The sequence below is a fragment of the Portunus trituberculatus genome, chromosome 37 (assembly GCF_017591435.1).
Source record: "Portunus trituberculatus isolate SZX2019 chromosome 37, ASM1759143v1, whole genome shotgun sequence".
Taxonomy (NCBI): domain Eukaryota; kingdom Metazoa; phylum Arthropoda; class Malacostraca; order Decapoda; family Portunidae; genus Portunus; species Portunus trituberculatus.
Window position 1 is genome coordinate 22,158,428 of NC_059291.1, and position 25,000 is coordinate 22,183,427.

The following is a 25,000-nucleotide window of genomic DNA, read 5'->3' on the forward strand; positions in this document are numbered from 1 at the left end:
ACTGTTTGATCTGCTGCAGTCTCTGACGAGACAGCCAGACGTTACTCTACTGAACGAGCTCAGAGCTCATTATTTCCGATCTTGGGATAGGCCTGAGACCAGGCACACACCACACACCGGGACAACAATGTCACAACTCCTCGATTTACATCCCGTACCTACTCACTGCTAGGTGAACAGGGGCTACACTTGAAAGGAGACACACCCAAATATCTCCACCCGGCCAGGGAATCGAACCACGGTCCTCTGGCTTGTGAAGCCAGCGCTATAACCACTCAGGTACCGGGTGTGTGTGTGTGTGTGTGTGTGTGTGTGTGTGTGTGTGTGTGTGTGTGTGTGTGTCTGTGTAATTCACCTCGGTAGCCTGCTGGTCACCCAGCTAGTCTTTCCCATTACGGAGCGAGTTTATAGGTCATAGACCGATCTTCGGGTAGGACTGAGACCACAACACACTCCACACACCGGGAAAGCGATGCCACAACCCCTCGAGTTACATCCCGTACCTATTTACTGCTAGGTGAACAGGGGACACACATTAAGAGGCTTGCCCATCTGCCTCGCCGCCCCGGGACTCGAACCCGGCCATCTCGATTGTGAATCGAGTGTGCTAACCACTACACTACGCGGTGTGTTCACTGTAGTCTCTGACGAGACAGCCAGACATTACCCTACGGAACGAGCTCAGAGCTCATTATTTCTGATCTTTGGATAGGCGTGAGACCAGGCACACACCACACACCGGGACAACAAGGTCATAACTCCTCGATTTACATCTCGTACCTACTCACTGCTAGGTGATCAGGGGCTACACGTGAAAGGAGACACACCCAAATATCTCCACCCGGCCGGGGAATCGAACCCCGGTCCTCTGGCTTGTGAAGCCAGCGCTCTAATCACTGAGCTACCGGGTGTGTGTGTGTGTGTGTGTGTGTGTGTGTGTGTGTGTGTGTGTGTGTGTGTGTGTGTGTGTGTGTGTGTGTGTGTGTGTGTGTGTGTGTGTGTGTGTGTGTGTGTGTGTGTGTGGAATCGCTCGCCAGACAATTGGATGTGGCTGGAAGTGCCACCATCAAGAGTTAGGTCATCACTCTTTGGCGTGTGATGGATATTGGTGGTAATAGTCACGCAGTCTTGACGCCGCATGCACTCCGCCCTTTCGCCAATCAGGTCTATCAAGGCAGTGTTGATCATAACTCCTTTCCACATCACTAATTGAATGGAATGAATGAACATTTTCTTAGCCTCATCTCCGTAAAAAAATTTTGATAGATTTACCAAAAAATGAAATACGGAACAAAAATATATATATGTGGAAGAAATGATACATGAAATTTAGAACTTATATAAATTTCATATCTCCCAATCCCATTATAGAATGACACGCAAGAAACACTCCTTCACACTCTGCCTTATTAGAAATATTGATGATTATAATGGAGTACAATGAATACAACATTAAATAGAGAGAGAATAGAAATGCAGCATATCTAAAATCTGTGATGATATTTCCAAACTTAGAAATGCATTCCTCTGGTTTTTTATATATATATATATATATATATATATATATATATATATATATATATATATATATATATATATATATATATATATATATATATATATATATATATTTCTTGTTTGCAGACGATATTGAAGGCGTGAGCAACTTCAGCATTGTTCAGTTTTTGCTGAGCTTTCTCTATTTGTCTTATTAATTCTTTGTTTTGAGCAGTAAGAGCCCCGATGAGCTGTCCAAAAGTAGAGTTGTTTGCAACGTTTCGTTCCTTTTCATGGAACATCTTCAGGCAGAATGAGTGGGAGTAGTGATCGTGGTGATATTTATACCCCCGTGGGTGGGTCAGTAGATGGCGTGCTGCAACCTGATTGGTTGATTCAGTGCGTGGCCTGGCGGCGTGTGTCGGCCGTGGTATCAAGCCGTGTAGGTCTTCTTTTTTGTGTGGGTAATATCTGTAGGTCTTGTGTTTGTAGATTCATGGCTGGTCTATCTTGTGCTATGTATAGTGATTCCAAGAAGAGTAGGCGGCGTGGGTCCCTTTCGCGGTCGATGATAGTGGTGTTATTTTCCAGATGTTTCCTTGTAGCGGTAGTTTTATGTGATGTGTTGTAGTGGTTCTTGATTGTTCCGTTCTGTAGGTGGCAGGTGAGTCTCCTTGACAATGTTGTCCTTGTCATCCCAATATATGTTTGAGGTCCACAGTCCTCAATTTTGCAGGCGTGTTTGTAGATGACATGATCTTCTTGTAAAGGAGTTTTCTTCATGGTGGTTTTGTTTTTTATCAGCAGCTGTGACGTTTTCTTGGTGTTGTAGTATATGATGAGTGATATGCAGTCTTCTTCGTTTGTAGGCTTGACGTGGTGTTGTATGATGTCTTTGATGATGCGCTCGTCTGTCTTTTACTCTGTAGACATGATGTTTTTGTAGTAGAGTAGTATTTTGTTTTTCTACTACTCTACTACAAAAACATCATGTCTACAGAATACGGACACTTGGCTTCGCGTTTTTTTCCTCGTTATTACTTCATATGATCTTCATACTGTTTTCTTAGGAAAGGTGACAGTTGATAGACTCATAGTAGGTCAGATCACTTAAGTTTCAGACAAGCGGTAACTACATTAATACGACAATAGAATGCAATAACATATATAAAGGTATATAAAGATATGATAGGATATTTCATCACAACATTAATTTTTATCAGATCAAAAGTATGTAATAAGACGGAAAGAAATGAAAGACGAAGAAAGAAAGAAGAAACAACTTTCTGATTTTTTTTTATTTTCAGTGATAACGTTCAAAGTGTAGCGTTGTACAATACAACTATGGAATCATCATGGATGTATGGATGTATGGAAAGGCCTTCAGGAGGTGCTGCTATAAAACTCAATGTTCTGCACCAATACCACCCAGGCTGCCCACCGCTGATCAATGCTATTTGCTTAAATCTACGGTTTAACAAAACCATCTTTAAGTAACACACACACACACACACACACACACACACACACACACACACACACACACACACACACACACACACACACACACACACACACACACACACACACACACACACACACACACACACACACACGGTAGCTCAGTGGTTAGAGCGCTGACTTCACAAGCCAGAGGACCGGGGTTCGATTCCCCGGCCGGGTGGAGATATTTGGGTGTGTCTCCTTTCACATGTAGCCCCTTTTCACCTAGCAGTGAGTAGGTACGGGATGTAAATCGAAGAGTTGTGACCTTGTTGTCCCGGTGTGTGTTGTGTGCCTGGTCTCAGGCCTATCCGAAGATCGGAAATAATGAGCTCTGAGCTCGTTCCGTAGGGTAACGTCTGGCTGTCTCGTCAGAGACTGCAGCAGATCAAACAGTGAAACACACACACACACACACACACACACACACACACACACACACACACACACACACACACACACACACACACACAAACACACACACACAAAATCGAGAGGGCCGAGTTCGAGTCCCGGCGCGGCGAGGCAAATGGGCAAGCCTCTTAATGTACGGGATGTAACTCGAGGGGTTGTGGCCTCGCTTTCCCGGTGTGTGGAGTGTGTTGTGGTCTCAGTCCTACCCGAAGATCGGTCTATGAGCTCTGAGCCGCGTAGTGTAGGGGTTAGCACGCTCGACTCACACTCGAGAGGGTCAGGGTTTGAATCCCGGAGGCGGCGAGGCAAATGGGCAAGCCTCTTAATGTGTAGCCCCTGTTCATCTAGCAGTAAATAGGTACGATACTGTGGTGAATTACACACACTTTCTCTCTCTCTCTCTCTCTCTCTCTCTCTCTCTCTCTCTCTCTCTCTCTCTCTCTCTCTCTCTCTCTCTCTCTCTCTCTCTCTCTCTCTCTCTCTCTCTCTCCCCTGTAGCTTCCTTTACACATTATCACATCACCATAAGCATGGCGGTGATCCCTCACTTTCTCTAGAGCTTCTTCTCAAACCACACCTCGCCTTTCTTCCCTTTACCTGCTAAAAAGACCCGCAGGTGAGAATCCTAATAGAGAGACAACCCTCATTACCGAAACCCCTGGAGCCTCATGTGCCCCTTATAAGAAACTTGAGCCATATTATGTAATTACTTCTACACTTCTCCCTCTTTTCGCTGCTTTGGAGTTAAAGGGAAAGGAGAATAATTGGCGATCATTATATTCCCAGTTGTGTGTGTGTGTGTGTGTGTGTGTGTGTGTGTGTGTGTGTGTGTGTGTGTGTGTGTGTGTGTGTGTGTAGGTTGTGCCATCATATATATATATATATATATATATATATATATATATATATATATATATATATATATATATATATATATATATATATATATATATATATATATATATATATATATATATATATATATATATATATATATATATATATATATATATATATATATATATATATATATATATATATATATATATATATATATATATATATATATATATATATATATATATATATATATATATATATATATATATATATATATATATATATATATATATATATATATATATATATATATATATATATATATATATATATATATATATATATATATATATATATATATATATATATATATATATATATATATATATATATATATATATATATATATATATATATATATATATATATATATATATATATATATATATATATATATATATATATATATATATATATATATATATATATATATATATATATATATATATATATATATATATATATATATATATATATATATATATATATATATATATATATATATATATATATATATATATATATATATATATATATAAGCGCCTCGGAGTCCTCTTCTGGGGAGGGGACCAAAAATGACTCCAGGTCTGACACCTCTCCTGTTGATGACCCCAGATGCCTTGACACCTCCCTCAACTTTTTCTACATTAACTTCTGCAACATTCGCGGTCTTAGATCTAATTTTCAATCTGTGGAACACCACCTCTCCTCTACTGAACCTCATCTTCTTTTCCTCACCGAAACACAGCTGTCTGAGGCAACTGACAGTACCCCCTTCTCTGTTCCCTCCTACTTTCTCTATTCTCATTTTCATTCCAAAGCTGGAGGTTGCGTCTATGTACGCAACGACTTAACTTGCTCTCGTGCCCACGCTCTTGAGTCTTCGGAATTTTCCACCATCTGGCTATGACTTAACAGTCACTCTCAAACTAAATTCATCTGTGCTGTTTATCTCTCCCTAACTCTTCTGACTATAGTAATTTCTTCGACTACTTAACTTCTAAAGTGGAGCACATTCTGTCCCTCTACCCTTTCGCTGAGATTTCCATTCTTGGAGATTTCAATGTTCACCACCAGCTTTGGCTTTCCTCTCCCTTCACTGACCACCCTGGTGAACTAGCCTTCAACTTTGCTATCCTCCATGACCTAGAGCAACTGGTGCAACACCCTACTCGTATTCCTGACCGTCTTGGAGACACGCCCAACATTCTTGATCTCTTCCTCACCTCTAACCCTTCTGCTTATGCTGTCACCCTTTCATCTCCGTTGGGCTCCTCCGATCACAATCTCATTTCTGTATCTTGTCCTATTTTTCCAATCCCTCCGCAGGATCCCCAAAGCGAAGGTGCCTCTGGCGTTTTGCCTCTGCCAGTTGGGGGACCTGAGGAGGTATTATGCTGATTTTCCTGGAATGATTATTGCTTCCGTGTCAGAGACCCATCTCTTTGTGCTGAACGCATAACAGAGGTGTTAGTATCTGGCATGGAGGCGTACATTCCTCATTCTTTTCTCAACCTAAACCTTCTAAACCTTGGTTTAACTCAGCCTGTTCTCGTGCTATACATGATAGAGAGGTTGCCCACAAAAGGTACTTGAGCCTTCCATCTCCTGAATCTCATGCACTTTATATCTCTGCCGGAATCATGCCAAGTCTGTTCTTCAACTTGCCAAACACTCTTTCATAAATAGGAAATGTCAAAATCTTTCAAACTCAAACTCTCCTCGTGACTTCTGGCATCTAGCCAAAACATCTCAAATAACTTCACTTCTTCATCTTTCCTCCTTTATTTCATCCTGATGGCACCACTGCCATCTCTTCTGTCTCTAAAGCTGAACTCTTTTCTCAAACCTTTGCTCACAACTCCACCTTGGACGATTCTGGGCTTGTCCTCCTCTCCTCCTCCCTCTGACTATTTCATGTCTACAATCAAAATTCTTCGTAATGATGTTTTCCATGCCCTTGCTGGCCTAAACCCTCGGAAGGCTTATGGACCTGATGGGGTCCCTCCTATTGTTCTCAAAAACTGTGCTTCTGTGCTTGCACCTTGCCTGGCCAAACTCTTCCAACTTTGTCTATCGACTTCTACCTTTCCTTCCTGCTGGAAGTTCGCCTACATTCAGCCTGTTCCTAAAAAGGGTGACCGTTCTAACCCCTCAAACTACCGTCCTATAGCTTTAATCTCTTGCTTGTCTAAAGTTTTTGAATCTATCCTGAATAGGAAGATTCTCAAACATCTGTCACTTCACAATCTTCTGTCTGATCGCCAGTATGGCTTCCGTCAAGGTCGCTCTACTGGTGATCTTCTGGCTTTCCTTACTGAGTCTTGGTCATCCTCTTTTAGAGATTTCGGTGAAACTTTTGCTGTTGCGTTAGACATATCAAAAGCTTTTGATAGAGTCTGGCATAAAGCTTTGATTTCAAAACTGCCCTCCTACGGCTTCTATCCTTCTCTCTGCAACTTTATCTCAAGTTTCCTTTCCGACCGCTCTATTGCTGCTGTGGTAGACGGCTACTGTTCTTCTCCTAAACCTATTAATAGTGGTGTTCCTCAGGGTTCTGTCCTGTCACCCACTCTCTTTCTATTATTCATTAATGACCTTCTTAACCAAACTTCTTGCCCTATCCACTCCTACGCTGATGATACCACCCTACATCTTTCCACGTTCTTTCAGAGACGTCCAACCCTTCAGGAAATCAACAGATCACGCGGGGACGCCACGGAACGCCTGACTTCCGATCTTTCTAAGATTTCCGATTGGGGCAGAGAAAATCTAGTAGTTTTCAATGCCTCAAAACTCAATTCCTCCATCTATCAACTCGACACAACCTTCCAGACAACTATCCCTCTTCTTCAATGACACTCAACTGTCTCCTCTTCCACAATGAATATCCTCGGTCTGTCCTTTGCTCATAATCTTAACTGGAAACTTCACATCTCATCTCTTGCTAAAACAGCTTCTATGAAGTTAGGTGTTCTGAGGCGTCTCCGACAGTTTTTCTCGCCCCTCCAACTGCTTACTCTGTATAAGGGCCTTATCCGTCCCTGTATGGAGTACTCTTCGCATGTTTGGGGGGGTTCCAGTCACACAGCTTTGCTTGATAGGGTGGAATCGAAAGCTCTTCGTCTCATCAACTCCCTCCTCTGACTAACTGTCTTCAGTCTCTTTCTCACCGCCGAAATGTTGCATCCCTTTCTATATTTTATCGCTATTTTCATGGTAACTGTTCTACTGATCTTGCTAACTGCATGCCTCCCTCCTCCTGCGGCCACGCTGCACAAGGCTTTCTTCTTCCTCTCATCCCTATTCTGTCCAACTCTCTAATGCAAGAGTTAACCAGTACTCTCAATCTTTTATTCCTTTCACTGGTAAACTCTGGAACTCCATCCCTGCATCTGTATTTCCGAATTCCTACAACTTGTCTTCTTTTAAGAGGGAGGTATCGAGGCATTTGCTCCCCTAATTCTGGCTGACGGTTTTGGCACTTTTGCACTTTTTAGAGAGCCAGCACTCAGGTGGGCCTTTTTTAATTTTCTTTTTTTGCCCTTGGCTGGACCTCTTCCCTACGTAAAAAAAATAAATAAATAAATAAATAATATATAATATAATATATATATATATATATATATATATATATATATATATATATATATATATATATATATATATATATATATATATATATATATATATATATATATATATATATATATATATATATATACACACACACACACACACACACACACACACACACACACACACACACACATACACATAACCAGCATAATAGAAAATTATTGACATGATCCGTCGAGCCGGGGCTCCCTGACGGGATAATTTATAGAAATTTCAGCATGGCTGGGTGTAGTTAAATATCACTTGTATATTTATCTTCATACACTTAATATACATATACATATATAAATATATAAACTACTTATTTGACATATGCATGTATGCTTACATACATCAGCACATAAACTTATGTACCACATATACAATATACAATATATATATATATATATATATATATATATATATATATATATATATATATATATATATATATATATATATATATATATATATATATATATATATATATATATATATATATATATATATATATATATATATATATATATATATATATATATATATATATATATATATATATATATATATATATATATATATTAATAATATATGTACCCACATATACCACTCACATATACATATACTTATTAATATTAATATACATTTATATATTGATAGCTCTATCCCTAAGAACTATGTAATGCAAGTAAATATTTTTTTACTCTCTTTTTAAATTGATCTGGACTATCTGAAATGATTTTTATATCTACTGGGAAGTTGTTCCATAGTTGTGGACCATAATAGAAGATTCTGTGTTTGAAAAGAGTTGTGCGATACTGTGGGCATATTATATTAACATCTTGTCTGGTGCCGTATTTTGATTCTAATAGTTTGAAAATTCGGGTTCCCTGTCTGTTTACAAGATTTTTAAAGATGAATAAAAGGAGAAAACATTTGTGTTGAGAACAAAAATTAAGAAGTTGGTGCTCTGCGAAAATGTTGGCAGTGGAATCAAATTTTCCCAAGTTGAAAATAAATCTTAAAATTTTGTTTTGGGTTACTTTTACCTTGATGATGAAAGAAGGCCAGGTACATAGTGAGACACAGTATATAAAATGAGGATAGCAAAGAGTATAATAGATATTGAGAAGAGCCTCGACCGTGATGTTGTTGCGAATCTTATACAATATGCCTCACATCCTGGATAATTTGAAATAAACATCATTAATATGATACCTCCAATTTAAGTTTTTGTCTATATGAACACCTAAGAACTTCGTATGAGTTACATTTTTGACAACATTTCTCTCCAGCAACAATGGGGGCATTTGATAGTCTAAGGAGCGATTCTGAAAAAGAATGTAATTCGTTTTGGAAGTATTAATTGTTAAATGATTTGCTTTTGCCCATTGATTGATTATTTCTAATACGGTTTGTAAATTTCTGTGCAAGTTAAGTAAATCCTTATCAGCTAATAAAAGACTAGTATCATCAGCATATATAGGGTATTTTAATTTTGAGCTTGCGTTAGTTATATAATCTATGTAAACAAGAAATAGTATTGGTCCTAAGATTGATCCTTGTGGTACACCTTTTGTTATAATATCTGAAGTGGAGTAATGCTCATTATAGAATACAGACTGATTTCTTTTTCTAAGATAGTTCCTGAAAAGTCTAATGTCTTTATGTTTCAATTTGTCAAGTAATATGGTATGATTTAAGGAGTCAAAGGCTTTTGGTAATTCAATAAATATACCAACTACGTGATGTTTCATCTCTAAATAATTGTAGTCAACGTTGGTAAATTGTGTAACTGCAGATTCGTAGAATGATTAGCTCTAAAACCGTGTTGATATTCTAAAAGGAAGTTATTTTTCTCCAAATAATTTACTAGACTTGATGCTCTGACTTTTTCAAATATTTTACTAAAAGCGGATAATATTGAAATTGGTCTATAATTATTAATATCGGTTTTACTGCCAGATTTGTGTATTGGGATGACTTTAGCTGTTTTCAGTTTTTCAGGAAAAATGTCAGTGTTCAGTGAAAGATTAATAATGTGAGTTAATGGAATTGATAATGGAGACGATACATACTTTAATATTTTTGAAGAGATATTGTCATATCCTGCAGCGTTACTTTTTAGGGTTTGACGATAACTTTCAGTTTCAGTGACAGTCTCAGGAGGAAGATACATAGAAAATGTTGGTGGATCTACAAGATACTTAAGATGATTCTCGTCTGTTGTAGTTTTCTTATCGCCAAGCTTTAGAAAATTATCATTAAAAATCTATTAGGAATATGAAAGGTGAGAATTTTTGCCAAGTATGGAACTGATTGATTGCCAGTGAGATTTAGGATTCCCTTGAGTATCTTTTAATCTTTTTTAATAATAATTATTTCTAGCTGCTCTAAGGATTGATGTTAACTTGTTGCGGTATTGTTTATAAACCTCTTTAAATGTTAGAGGCTACTTATGTGGCAATCTCTCTAACCTATGTTTTCTTGAATACTTTTCCTTAAGGTTGATGTAATGTAAGGGCATCGTTCCTGTTTCTTATTTACTAAAACTCTTCTTAGTGAAAAATGTCTTTGAAAAAAGGTGTTGAATTTTTCATGAAAGACGTTAAATGCATCATCTGGACAATTCATTTCAAATATGTGATTCCAATTAACCTGCAGAAATTCAATACCAAAGTTGTTTAATGTGGTCGGTGTTAAGAATATTTTGTTAGTGTACACTGGGTAACTTTGTCTTTGATAATTATGATTAAATTGGGAGACAACTGGATAATGGTCACAGATGTCAGTCTGTATAATGAAGTTTGTAAAATATGAATCGATATGCAATGCCCAAATGTAATCAATTAAAGTGGCAGCTGTGTCTGTAAATCTGGTAGGTTTTGTAATTGATGGAATTAAAGAAAAAGAAAACATTAAGTCAATGAAATCAAATGTAGAACTCTCATGAAATTTTAGTAGATCCAATTTAAGTCACCGAATACATAAATATGGGAATATTTCTTATCGTAAGCTGAAGCTAGTAGAATTTAATTCAATGTGTTCACAAAATTATACATATTGCCTCTAGGAGGCCTATACACACAAATAAACAAGTCACTCCACTTCCTAACAGAACATTCGACAACTAAACAGCTTGGGTCAGATGATCAACACCTGTGGTCGTCACGTCCTCAGGAACCGAAGCGCGGGTCGGGGTGCTACCAACACGATCAGATGTTCCATCAGGATTCGTCAGAGAGATTCAATTCGTTCTCTCTTTGATAATGACCCTTATATACTTGAAATAAGCTAATTTACCTTCAGCTCATGTGCTTCAAAAGTGGTAACTGGTTCTTGACAATTTCTTGGGAAGCGGGGCATAAGTCTTCATTGAAGTAGATACCAGTACCCTTTAATTTTCTTGCGTTCCGCATTGCTGTCTCCCGATCACTGAAGGGCTCGAACCTGGCAACAATGGTTCGAGGAGCAGAACATCCAGGCAAGCCAATTCTGTGAGCACGCTTGAGCTTCATAGGTAGTAGTTGTAGTTTGTCTTTGAGCAGAGTCAAGATTAGTTCAACAGTTTGTTCTCATGTTTCTCCATTGGGTGTTTCTTTAATTCCACTGATACGTATATTACTCTCCAGCTGTAATCTTCTCGATAGTTAGTCCGCTGTTCCAAATCTTCAACACTTGTCTTGAGTGCTTCAATTACAGTCTTGTGATCTTGATCAGATTTCCGTACCGTTTTCACTTCAGCTTCAAGATCAGATATTTATGCCTGAGATAATTCAAGACTTCTCGTCAGATCTTTGTCTTCATGAGGGTGATTTTTTAATTACATTGTTCCACCACGATGTCTAAAGCACTACGAAAACCTTGATTTTGAGAATCCAGTAGTATCTTTAGGGTCTCATGATCCATGCTTGGTCCAATTTCAGGAGCGTCCGCAAGGAACGTCTGCTCACCACCACAGCCAAAGTGTGTGTGTGTGTGTGTGTGTGTGTGTGTGTGTGTGTGTGTGTGTGTGTGTGAAATTTATTTACCTCTTTGAAATTTCTATTGAATTATATTGGTTCTTTCATGTTTTTAGGTATTCCTCACATTTTGTTATTAAGGTTTCTTTCTTTGGCATCTGGCCAAAAATATTTCCAATAACTTTACTTCTTCATCTTTTCTTTATTTATTTTATCCTGATGGCACCACTGCCATCTCATCTGTTTCTAATGCTGAACTCTTTTCTCAAACCTTTGCTAACAACTCTACCTTGGATGATTCTGGGCTTGTCCCTCCCTCTCCTTCTCCCTCTGACTGTTTCATGCCTTCAATCAAAATTCTTCTTAATAATGTTTTCCATGCCCTCGCTGGCCTAAACCCTCAGAAGGCTTATGGACCTGATGGGGCCCATCCTATTGTTCTCAAAACCTGTGCTTCCGTGCTTGCACACTGCCTGGCCAAACTTTTTCACCTATGTCTATCGACTTCTACCTTTCCTTCATTCTGGAAATTTGCCTACATTCAGCCTATTCCTAAAAAGGGTGACCGTTCTAATCCCTCAAATTATACCGTCCTATAGCTTTAATCTCTTGCTTGTCTAAACTTTTTGAATCTATCCTGAATAGGAAGATTCTTAAACATCTGTTACTTTACAACCTTCTCTCTGATCGCCAGTATGACTTCCGTCAAGGTCGCTGTACTGGTGATCTTCTGGCTTTCCTTACTGAGCTTTGGTCATCCTCTTTTAGAGATTTCGGTAAAACTTTTGTTGTTGTGTTAGATGTATTAAAAGCTTTTGATAAAGTCTGGCACAAAGTTTTGATCTCATAACTACCCTCCTACAGTTTTTATCCTTTTCTCTGCAACTTTATCTCAGTTTCCTTTCCGACCGTTCTATTGCTGCTGTGATAGACGGCCACTGTTCTTCTCCTAAATTTATTAACAGTGATGTTCCTCAGGATTATGTCCTGTCACCCACTCTCTTTCTATTCTGCATTAATGATTTTAACTAAACTTGCCCTATTCATTCCTACGCTGATGAATACACCCTACATCTTTCCACGTCCTTTCAGAGACGACCAAACGTTCAGGAAGTCAACAGATCACGTAGGGACGCTAAAGAACGCCTGACTTCTGATCTTTTTAAGATTTATGATTGGGGCAGAGAAAACGTAATAGTGTTCAATGCCTCAAAAAGTCAATCCTCCATCTATCAACTCGACAATCTTTCAGACAACGATTCCCTCACCTTCAATGACATTCAACTGTTCTCTTCTCCCACACTGAATATCCTCGGTCTCTTGTTGAAACAGCTTCTATGAAGTTAGGCATTTTTAGGCGTCTCCGCCAGTTTTTCTCGACCCTCCCTCTGCAAATTCTATACAAGGGCCTTATCCGTCCTTGTATGGAGTACTCTTTGCATGTTTGGGGGAGTTCCACTCACACACAGTTTTATTAGATAGGATGGAATCAAAAGCTTTTCGTCTCATTAACTCCCCTCCTCTGACTGAGTGCCTTCAGCCTCTTTCTCACCGCCGAAATGCTGCATCTTTTTCTATCTTTTCTCGCTATTTTCATGCTAACTGTTCTACTGATCTTGCTAACTACATGCTTCCCCTCATCCTGCGGCCTCACTGCACAAAGCTATTTTTTTCTTCTCACCACTGTTCTGTCCAACTCTCTAATGCTAGAGTTGACCAGTATTCTCAATCATTCATACCATTCGTTAGTAAACTGGAACTTCCTGCCTGCTTCTGTATTTCCATCTTCCTACGACTTGACTTCTTTTAAGAGCGAGGTTTCAAGTCATTTGTCTCTGTTTTCTGACTAACTGCTCTCCTATCTTTTAGGGATTTTACAGTTTAAGTGGACTTTTTTCTTCAATATTTTGTTGCCCTTGGTAAGCTTCCCCCTTGTACTTAAAAAAAAGGTGATTATTCTGTCTTTCTGTGTGCGACTTTTTTTCTCCCTACTCTTCTTGAAATCTTGAAATACCATTCAATTCTCACATTATATAGCCACAAAGACATCCGACTCGTATTTTTTCATTAATAAGAAGTTTTTTTTCCTAACTTAATTGATGTACATGTTTATTATTTACGCGTATGCCCTTCAATTCTCATCTGTCTTTCTTGCTGGTCACATGCTTTTTATTCGGCACGTCAATAAAACGTCGATGATTTTTCATATAAAATATTTGTAACCCTAAAAACTCGTAAAATGCTGAAAATACAGAAATATTGCAGGGTAATAAAGTGTAAATGTTAGCAGTGGCACACATCAAGCTGATACTTCTCTTCAGACAAGTACCCGATCTCTGGTAACAAACACTCTAACTATCCTTTGCACTGAATATCTTAAGGAATGTTTGTATCTCGCTTCATCCTAAGACACATTCACTAAAGTTACTATCGCTGTATATATATCACTTCCCCTCCACCACAATGTTCCCTCTATGTAAGGGTTCTGTAAGTATTCATATAGGAGACTTACTTGCCTGTCCAATTGTTTGGAAGTGTAGCACACTTTCAAACAATTAGGCAGATTTAAACGCTATTTCTTTCGTTTTTTCCCATTTTAAATTGCCTTCAGTTTTTCACCGTCTGCTGCAACCTTCGCTCTCTCCCCTTTCTCTTTCTGGATTTCTTAATGTTGCCCAACAACACAGTTCGCCTTTTCTAAAGATCCTTCCTTCACTACCCCCTTTTTACTTTTCATTATCCATTAGAGTTAATCCATTAGAATTAATTTCTACATCCTTTTCCTTGATTTAGTACGGAACATTTTCTCTTGCTTTGCTTTGTACTCTTTGGTACCTTCAGTTTCAAAAGACTAGATTATCTGGTCTGTGTGATAACTGTATTCAGTTTTTCTCTCAAGCTTCCGTATTGATTTCTCTACAGAAACATATTCGTCAGATTTCATTCTAATATCTGTTTCGTTTCATAATTATATGTCTTTACCTATTAGTGGAGCTATTTTCTGACAAAGTTAAGGTTCAATATTATTTATTATTCGTGACAAAAAAGCTGTGGAAAAGGCCAACACCTTACGCAATAGTAAACTTACGCAATAGTAAAGAAAGAAAGGAAGAAAAGGGCATAATTTTTTTTGTATGTGATTTCATATAGATGAATATTGTCATGGAGCTGTGAAATACAAGAAAACAATTAGAGGTGGCGAGAAAAAAATCATTCACATTTTTAGTCACCATGTCCCATTCAGTCGAGACGGTTACGTAATATATTGAACTTAAGGTATTCATATTGACAGAAAGGCCGCCGTGGTACAATAGAATCCCGCGCATTGAGGGTCGTGGGGTCCCTAAGCGCATGGGTTCCAATCCTAGCCACAATCCGAGTGCAGGAAATGTTTCCTTTCTCTGGGTAATGGCTCCCTAACGGGTGAACTTTCGCATAGGAGGTACCCAAAAATACCCCCTCTAAGCCCGTAATTCCCGTGAAAAGCCCACATTGTTAAAAAAAAAAAAAGATGGATAACTGAAAAAAATAACTGTCTGATAATTATCTTAGACACCTGATTATAATCAGGTTGAGATTTATGATAAAGCCACATAACAATATTGCACTAAATTTGCCGTACGGATTTACACATTTCTCATACTTGTACCGGGAAAAGTTACGTTTTGTTGGCTTCAAGGGAAGGCTTAGAACTGATAAAATATGTTTTCCTGCCAACTAACGTCTTTACTAATAACGACATCTCTATACGCCATATTAGCATAGAAATTTAAATGTAATATGAAATCAATGAGTCCCTTAAGGCAACAAGAGAATACACAAACAAAAGAACACTGACATCCCTTCATCCTTCATCACTGGAAAAGAAAATTATGATATTCTTTGCGTAGCAGTGAATTGGCTAAAAGATCCCACAATTCAATTCATTAGTGGAGTAGATCAATATTTCTACTGGCTGTTACTAGAGATTATTCTGATTAGCAAGGGAAACAGGCCATCATAACTAACTAGAACCCAATGAAGCGTTCAGAATAAGTGTGAAAGCAGAGTGATGAAGGCCATTTCTGGCTGGATGTGGTGATGAGTTGAGACCAGCCGGTGCCAGTGAGGGGTGAAGGTCTTTTAAAGCTTATAGTCCTGCGCTCTCTTCACTGAGAAACGCAAAGCTTCATCATCAGTTACAGCAAGAGTATTATTTTTTTTATTGCAGGATGATATTCTCGTATGTATACCTTTTTGTTTGTTTCGTTCTCCTTATTTTGATATATCTTCTCTCTCTCTCTCTCTCTCTCTCTCTCTCTCTCTCTCTCTCTCTCTCTCTCTCTCTCTCTCTCTCTCTCTCTCTCTCTCTCTCTCTCTCTCTCTCTCTCTCTCTCTCTCTCTCTCTCTCTCTCTCTCTCTCTCTCTCTCTCTCGTACTCGAAACGCAGTCTATACATTTCAATACTTATTGATATGAGAGAAAATTCGAAACGAGGAAACTTACTGGTAAATTAAGATCTTCTGGAGAAGAAAAATACAAAAAGGTTACAAACTATGTTAATGAAAAAAAAGGACTTTATAGCAAAATTAAACATATCACATAGATAGTAAAAGATTTATTATTCTATTGTGATTATACAAGGGATCACAAGTGGTATGAGACAGACGGACAAACAGGAAGCTGGGAAACAGGACGTGGGATGGGCAGGCAATATCATAGAGGAGGTGGAAAGGTGTGTGAAAAACTTCCTTGGCGGAACTTGGACGATATTGGTACCGTGCCATGAGTCCGTGGAAAGACATTTATATAGTGGTGGACTTGATATGGCTGATATTGATGATGACAATGGTAATGATGGTGGTGATGGTGATAATGATGAGTTTATCTACTTATTCGTCCTTAAACCGATGCCAGTTTGTTCATGAAATAAAAATAAGAATGGTAATCTGATCTGAGTAGCATTTTGTGTGTGTGTGTGTGTGTGTGTGTGTGTGTGTTTCACTGTTTGATCTGCTGCAGTCTCTGACGAGACAGCCAGACGTTACCCTACGGAACGAGCTCAGAGCTCATTATTTCCGATCTTCGGATAGGCCTGAGACCAGGCACACACCACACACCGGGACAACAAGGTCACAACACAACTCCTCGATTTACATCCCGTACCTACTCACTGCTAGGTGAACAGGGGCTACACGTGAAAGGAGACACACCCAAATATCTCCACCCAGCCGGGGAATCGAACCCCGGTCCTCTGGCTTGTGAAGCCAGCGCTCTAACCACTGACCTACCGGTGTGTGTGTGTGTGTGTGTGTGTGTCTGTGTGCGCGCTTCCTTTACTCAAAATATACTTAAAGATGTAATCACTTAAAAAAAACGAACTCTCTGGCATAGAATTACACCGTATTATTATTGCAATGTTTGTTTTACTAGGAATTCTATTACTGCTCCTATTACTACTACTACTACTACTACTACTACTACTACTACTACTACTACTACTTTGTGCAGGGTTTCTCAACCTTTCAAGCTTTGTGGACCTCTTACATGCACTAATAAAATTGCCTGTGACACTAATGGGCGGAAACTGAACAGCGCTTCCCACACATACTCTTCAAGTATGCCTACAAGCGCTATAGGCCATAACATGAAAAACAAAATAAACTCATCTATTCAGGGGATGCCTTGGTTTTGAATTAAATAGGATATAGTCACTTTACATTTATATGTAGCTCAGGTTTAGCTCAGCACGCTGTCTGTATGGCAGTACTTCTTGTTTTGTGGATGGTTTAATTACATATTTGTCTATTTTCCTAAGAGACAGCTAAACATAACTGTAAAGAAAAAGAAGAGAAGGAAAAACCCTTAAAGGTGAAGGCTTACATATGTGTTGCCAGTTTCAGTATTACAGTGTGGTCAAATGAAAAACAGGCTTACAAACAAGTTCAACCATATTATGGGAAAAATTACAGCCAGTCACACCACGTGTTCGGTCACGAGCAGTCGATGGCGGAATGTATACAGCTCCCAGGCTGAGCTCTGGCAGCGTGCTATAGTGTAGCTATTGTTATCACGTTATGCCACCCCCGAAACAATGTTGTAAACAAATATAACTTTCTTACTTTTTAAGCATTTAGTCATATAAACATTATAATACACTATACAAATATTCACAACATTTTGAGATACAATTAGCCAGGGAAAAGCTTGAAAAAAAGCAGGACATATTGATTTAGACATTGTGTAGTCGTAAATCACATAAATTAACTGTTCAATTCCCTGTCCCCCAACCCCCTTGTTAGGTTTCTGCGGCCCCCTGGTTGAGAAACACTGCCCTAGTGGTGCAATCGATACCCATAAACCCACAGTGTCGATGCTCAGGGAACTAAAACGCATATCACAACACAAAGGCCTCGAATCAAGAGCATCTAAGGTCCCTTGTCAGCATTTATCGGTCCTAAAGTATGGATCTGGCGGAGGAACAGTGACCGAGGGAATCTTTAGTTTGTTTGTATGTATGTGCGTCTGTTGCACCCCAGTATGTGTCTTTTGTCCTCTAATGAGTGTTTGTTGTGCCGTAGGTGTCGGGGTGAGGATGCCCGCATGGAGAAGTGTGTTAGGACTATCTACTTCACCGTTGGAGGAAAACAGGACTCAGCCAGCCTCCATCCTGACGCTCGCCCAGAAGATGTTCGAGGTGGGTGCTTCCTTCATCCTCCTCTTCTACTTCCTGCACCTTTTTTGACTTGTCCTCCTCCTCCTCTTCTTTACCCTCTTCTTTCTCGTCATTTACCTTTTTTTTTATTTTAGTTTTTTGTTCCTCTTCCACTGTTTTTTTTTTCTCTCTACGTTCTTTTTAGTTTTTCAGCCCCCCTCTCTCTCTCTCTCTCTCTCTCTTTGTATTTTCTTCCTCTTTCACATTTTTGCATCTCTTCTTTATTTTTTTATCTTCTCCTCCTTCTCCTATTATTTCTCTTTCGTCCTTTGTTCTCTTGATGCTTCTCACCTTTATGGTTCATCTTTTCTCTGCACTTCTTTCATTTTCTTCTTAATCTTTGAATAAAAATTTACCCTGCGTTACATCTTTATTGAATATCTTTTATCTTCTCGTTCGTTTTTAATGTTGTTGCCGGTGTTATTGTAGTAGTAGTAGTAGTAGTAGTAGTAGTAGTAGTAATAGGAGTTGTTGTTGTTGGTGTTGTTGTTGTTGTTGTTGTTGTTTGTTGTTGTTGTTGTTGTTGTTGTTTGTTGTTGTTGTTTTTGTTATTGTTATTTTTGTCGTAGAAGTAGTAGTAGTAATAGCAGTAGTAGTAGTAGTAGTAGTAGTAGTAGTAGTAGTAGTAGTAGTAGTAGTTGTTTTTGTTGTTGTTCTTGCTGTTGTTTTTGTTTTGTTGTTATTGTTGCTGTTGTTGTTGGTGTTGCTACTATTGTTGTAATTCTTGCTGTTGCTGCTGGTGCGGCTGCTGCTGTTGCTGTTACGTATTCTGTTGTTGTTTTTTGTTGCTGTTGTTATCATTACTGTTGTTTTTGTTGTGACACTGTTGTTTACATTATGATTACCTGAGCGAGAGAAGTAGCGAGTGCAACAGCAGCAACAACAACAACAATAGCAACAAAGGAGCGTCAGCAGTCGTACCTTGTTAGTTCTGTGCTGCCTCTGCTAACTCACTCACCTTTAAAGAAATGCCTGGAATATTGCGAAAAGGACACCTGGAGGGGAGTCAGCACAGGTGAAGACTGTTTCGCGGCTCAGAGAACGGGAAACCGGTAGTAGTTATGATGGTGATAGTGGTGGTGCTGGAAACAAAGGGTGAAGGTTATGGTGGTGCGGTGGTGAGGAGGGACTAGCAAAGGAATGAAGATAAAAATGAGGTGTGGTGATTCCGAGAAACGAGGTAAAAGGACGAGGAGACGAAAGATCGTCTTCAGATATTTTTAATAGGAAGACTGGCTGGGTGACCAACAGACGACCGTGGTGAATTACACACACTAACAGTGTGTGGATGGAGAGTATGTTATGAATATATTTGTTGATGAAACGAATCAGACATCTTTCACTTGTACGCACGCACACACACACACACACACACACACACACACACACACACACACACACACACACACACACACACACACACACACACACACACACACACACGCGCGCACACATTGCTCAGTGGTGAAGAGGCCGAGTCGGTGTTGGCTGCCATGGTTGTCATACCTTCAAACTCCACAAGAGGATGGTTACCTCTGAGATTTTTCGCGGGCAATCGGGACAAACGGTGTCTCCCCAGACCAGAAGGATGGGGTGTGTGTTGTGTGAGGCCACTTTGTTACCTGAAGTTCGCTAATAATGAGATCTAAGCTCTCACAGAGAAGGTAACGGGTGATGGTTGCGGGTTCGCTCGTGATCAAGCATTGGTGAATGCACACACAGACATACATTCTGATAACAGGTATATACTCAACCCACCCAGCTGCTGTCCTCTGCACTCACCAGACCTAAACTGTCAAACAATCAAACAAGCTAACAAACTAAAATGAACTAACAGAAAAACAAAATTACAAACTGTGAATGAATCGATTTTACACTTTTCCCCCACAATTCACACACACACAGTCCCTGCACTCAATCACGTCCACCACACTCACTCCTATTGCACTATCGACATCTCAGCGTCCTCAGCATCCCCCTCTTACTCCTCCCCCCCAATCTCTCTCTCTCTCTCTCTCTCTCTCTCTCTCTCTCTCTCTCTCTCTCTCTCTCTCTCTCTCTCTCTCTCTCTCTCTCTCTCTCTCTCTCTCTCTCTCTCTCTCTCTCTCTCTCTCTCTCTCTCTCTCTCTCTCTCTCTCTCTCTCTCTCTCTCTCTCTCTCTCTCTCTCTCTCTCTCTCTCTCTCTCTCTCTCTCTCTCTCTCTCTCTCTCTCTTCAAGTCTTTCAAGGTTAGGAAGGATCTCCGCGTCTTTGCAGAGCTACGTTGCAGAATATTGATTGACTGCAAACGAAAGCGTTGGCGAATGGGGAAAACTGGTTCATCACGTTATTATATACTAAAAGAACTCGTTCCTCTCGGCGTTGGAAGTGTATGATTTCTTTTACTTCTTTTGTATGTGTTATGCTCCTGTGGCAGTCTGGCCTGCGTATGTCGATGATTTAGTTGTGGGAATAAGTGTGAGTGACGACCCGGTATCGCGTATTATACAATTCTCAAACACATGAAACTAGAAATGCAAAAATAGATAATGAAAAAAATAGTAACATATCGCAAAAATTTGAGAAGAGAAATCACGAAAGGGGATGAAAAGGAATCAAACGCAAACACATATATCACTCAGTACTGTTCATGCAGTAACTATTAAACGCAGCAAGCCAAAAGTAAAAAAAATAAAACAACGAACAGAGTGTACGTCAAACCTCATCAACAACAGTAAGACAAATCATCAAAAATAGATGAAAGGGAACTAACAAACTAACACACACACACACACACACACACACACACACACACACACACACACACATGTGCGCAAAATTAGATGTCTTCCTGTGAATGTGTGTGTGCTGGTCACCCAGCCAGTCTTCCCCATTAGGGAGCGAGCTTAGAGCTCGTAGACCGATCTTCGGGTAGGACTGAGACCAAAACACACACAACCCCTCGAGTTACGTCCCGTACCTATTTACTGCTAGGTGAACAGGGGCTACACATTAAAAGGCTTGCCCATTTGCCTCGCCGCTTTCCGGGACTCGAACCCGTATCCTCTCGATTGTGAGTCGAGCGTGCTAACCACTACACTACGCGGTGTGTGTGTGTGTGTGTGTGTGTGTGTGTGTGTGTGTGTGTGTATTTACCTAGTTGTAGTTTTACAGGGCCTGGGCTTTATGCTCGTGTGGCCCTGTCTCCATATCTACACTTATCCAATCTTACTTTAAAAGTATGCACACTCGTTGCAGACACTACTTCATTCAATCTGTTCCACGTCTCAATATATTTCTTTAACATCTCTCAGACATCTTCCCTTTCTCAGTTTTTTACTATGCGATCTTGTGCTTCGAATGTCATATTCTTCTCTCAGGATCAGTTTCTCATTATCCACTTGGTCCATACCGTTGATCAATTTATAAACTTGTATCAGATCCCCTCTCTCCCTTCTTTGTTCGAGGGTTGGTAGATCCATATCCTTTAATCTCTCCTCATATGTGTGTGTGTGTGTGTGTGTGTGTGTGTGTGTGTGTGTGTGTGTGTGTGTGTTTGTGTGTGTAGACGAGTAAACTGCCACCTCTTTCCAGCACACAATATAACATCACCAGGTTAATACCACCAACCATCACCACCACTACTACAACCATCAACCACCACCAGCAACACAGCCAACCGATCTTGCGCTCCCATCCCCAACACTCCTGGAGTGGATGTGATAGTGTTACACAGCAAGGTCGACGAGCAGTGTCAGCTTGTTAGGCCTTTATTGCCTCTCACCGTCCAGGCAGAAGCGGAAAGTTTCCATGTAATGTTTTCTTTTAATTTGCCAGCCGGTCTTTGTGGTGTGTGTGTGTGTGTGTGTGTGTGTGTGTGTGTGTGTGTGTGTGTGTGTGTGTGTGTGTGTGTGTGTGTGTGTGAGAGAGAGAGAGAGAGAGAGAGAGAGAGAGAGAGAGAGAGAGAGAATAACATACGTAGAAACTTACAAAAAGCAGTAGTTCACATGAAGGAATGAAATATCGAGAAAGGTGCGCGCACTTGCACACACACACACACACACACACGGCCCGGTAGCTCAGTGGTTAGAGCGCTGGCTTCACAAGCCAGAGGACCGGGGTTCGATTCCCCGGGCGGGTGGAGATATTTGGGTGTGTCTCCTTTCACGTGTAGCCCCTGTTCACCTAGCAGTGAGTAGGTACGGGATGTAAATCGAGGAGTTGTGACCTTGTTGTCCCGGTGTGTGGCGTGTGCCTGGTCTCAGGCCTATCCGAAGATCGGAAATAATGAGCTCTGAGCTCGTTCCGTAGGGTAACGTCTGGCTGTCTCGTCAGAGACTGCAGCAGATCAAACAGTGAATTACACACACACACACACACACACACACACACACACACACACAGATAACCGTTATAAAAGAGGCATACATAGAATCAATATGGAAGACTACACTCTGAACCTGATGAAAGAAAATAATGGACAAAGAAACACACACAAAAATAAAAACTAGGAATGAGAGAGAGAGAGAGAGAGAGAGAGAGAGAGAGAGAGAGAGAGAGAGTGTGTGTGTGTGTGTGTGTGTGTGTGTGTGTGTGTGTGTGTGTGTGTGTAATTCACCACGGTCGTTTGCTGGTCACCCAGCCAGCTTTTCCCATTACGGAGCGAGGTCAGAGCTCATAGAGCTATCTTCGGGTAGGACTGAGACCACAACACACTCCACACACCGGGAAAGTAAGGCCGTACCTATTTACTGCTTGGTGAACAGGAGCTACACATTAAAAGGCTTGCCCATTTGCCTCGCCGCTTTCCGGGATTCTAAACCGGACCCTCTCGGTTGTGAGCCGAACATGCTAACCACTACACTACGCGGTGTGTGTGTATTTACCTAGTTGTATTGTACAGGGGGCTCATACTGTCCTGTCTCCATATCTCCATCTATCTATTTTTTCTTTAAAGTTAAGCACACTATGTGCTGTAACAACTTCATTATCCAATGTATTCCATTTTTCCACCTTTCTGTGTGGAAAACTGTGTTTTCCAATATCCTTCACACATTGCCTCATCTTGATCTTCATTTCATGTCCTCTTGTCTTTCCATCTTCTGTCAACAGTACCAGGTCTTCTTTGTCTATCTTTTCAATATAATTTACTATCTTATACATTGTTATTAGGTTCTCACTTTCTCTTCTATCTTGTAAGGTTGGCAGTGTGTGTGTGTGTGTGTGTGTGTGTGTGTGTGTGTGTGTGAGTGTGTGCGTGCTTGCAAGCAGGAATAAGGGAGGACAATGATTTGAAAAGGCATGTTAATTGGTAAAATTCCTGTGAATATATACAAAAGTCTCTTTAGGTGCTTTAGGCAAGAGCGAGTGAAAAAGAGAGAGAAAGGGAGAGAGAGAGAGAGAGAGAGAGAGAGAGAGAGAGAGAGAGAGAGAGAGAGAGAGAGTGTGTGTGTGTGTGTGTGTGTGTGTGTGTGTGTGTGTGTGTGTGTGTGTGTGTGTGTGTGTGTGTGTGTGTGTGTGTGTGTGTGTGTGTGTGTGTGTGTGTGTGTGTGTGTGTGTGTGTGTGTGTGTGTGTGTGTGTGTGTGTGTGTGTGTGTGTGTGTGTGTGTGATTGTGTGTTTATGTATGTGTTTTAGATTAATGGAATGATTGTTTTAGCAGCACTCTAAAAATCTGTGTCACAATTCGTCGGATACGCAGAGATAAAAGTAATTTCAAATTTAGATAGAAAAACGTACAGACGAGCAAAGAAGAATGTAGTGATGGGCTGGGATGCAATGTAGCCGGTTCAAGGGTACATAGCCAGGTCCATCACGTGCTGCTCTCTGAAGTACCTGCCGAGCTAATATGGCTACCAAGTACACTCCTCTGACCCGTGCAAGCAGCTTGGAACGCTTCTTTTGAAAACACGCACCACTTCCCTACTGCTGCTCCTCTTCACCTCATAGACTATTTCAAAAACATTTAAGCGTCTTGCCACATAACCAGAGATAGCAGACGTTTACAGTACCATGGAAATTTGTCGAATAATTTTGTTGTATCATCTCTTAATATTTTCAACATGCTCTAATTGACGTTATTGTAGTTTTCAAGGACTTTTCTTGATTTTATTGATAAAATAACGAGACTTTCTTTTACCCTCAATAGAACAAACACACTTAAAACCCGATCTATCTATACGGCATTTGATTTTGAATATTACGTATATCTAAAACGCTTTAATGATAGAACCTCATGTGTTGATGGCTTACCGAGACTTCTGTACTATCTATAAGGAAACACATGTAACCTGGACTAATCATCACTACGGCATATGAAATTACATATCACGAGAACTTCTAGCGCCATAAAGCACCAACCCTGGTTCAGTACTTGGTATACTCTACCCGTGACCTCCTTACATGACCAGACCCCAACTCAGTTGTTTTCCTCGC

General features: G+C 39.9%; 1 protein-coding gene across 3 annotated transcripts in view; it reads left to right on the forward strand.

Moving 5' to 3' along the window:
- LOC123514395 (high affinity cGMP-specific 3',5'-cyclic phosphodiesterase 9A-like) overlaps nt 1-25,000 on the forward strand; it is a 459,159-nt gene that overhangs the window by 214,800 nt on the left and 219,359 nt on the right. The window contains exon 2 of one of the 3 annotated variants that reach the window (XM_045272305.1): nt 18,455-18,570. The exons of the other annotated variants lie outside the window; for them this stretch is intronic. Coding sequence (XP_045128240.1) covers nt 18,477-18,570 — 94 coding nt within the window. The 5' untranslated portion in view covers nt 18,455-18,476. The remainder of the gene's footprint in view (nt 1-18,454; nt 18,571-25,000) is intronic. 3 annotated transcript variants of the gene reach the window in all.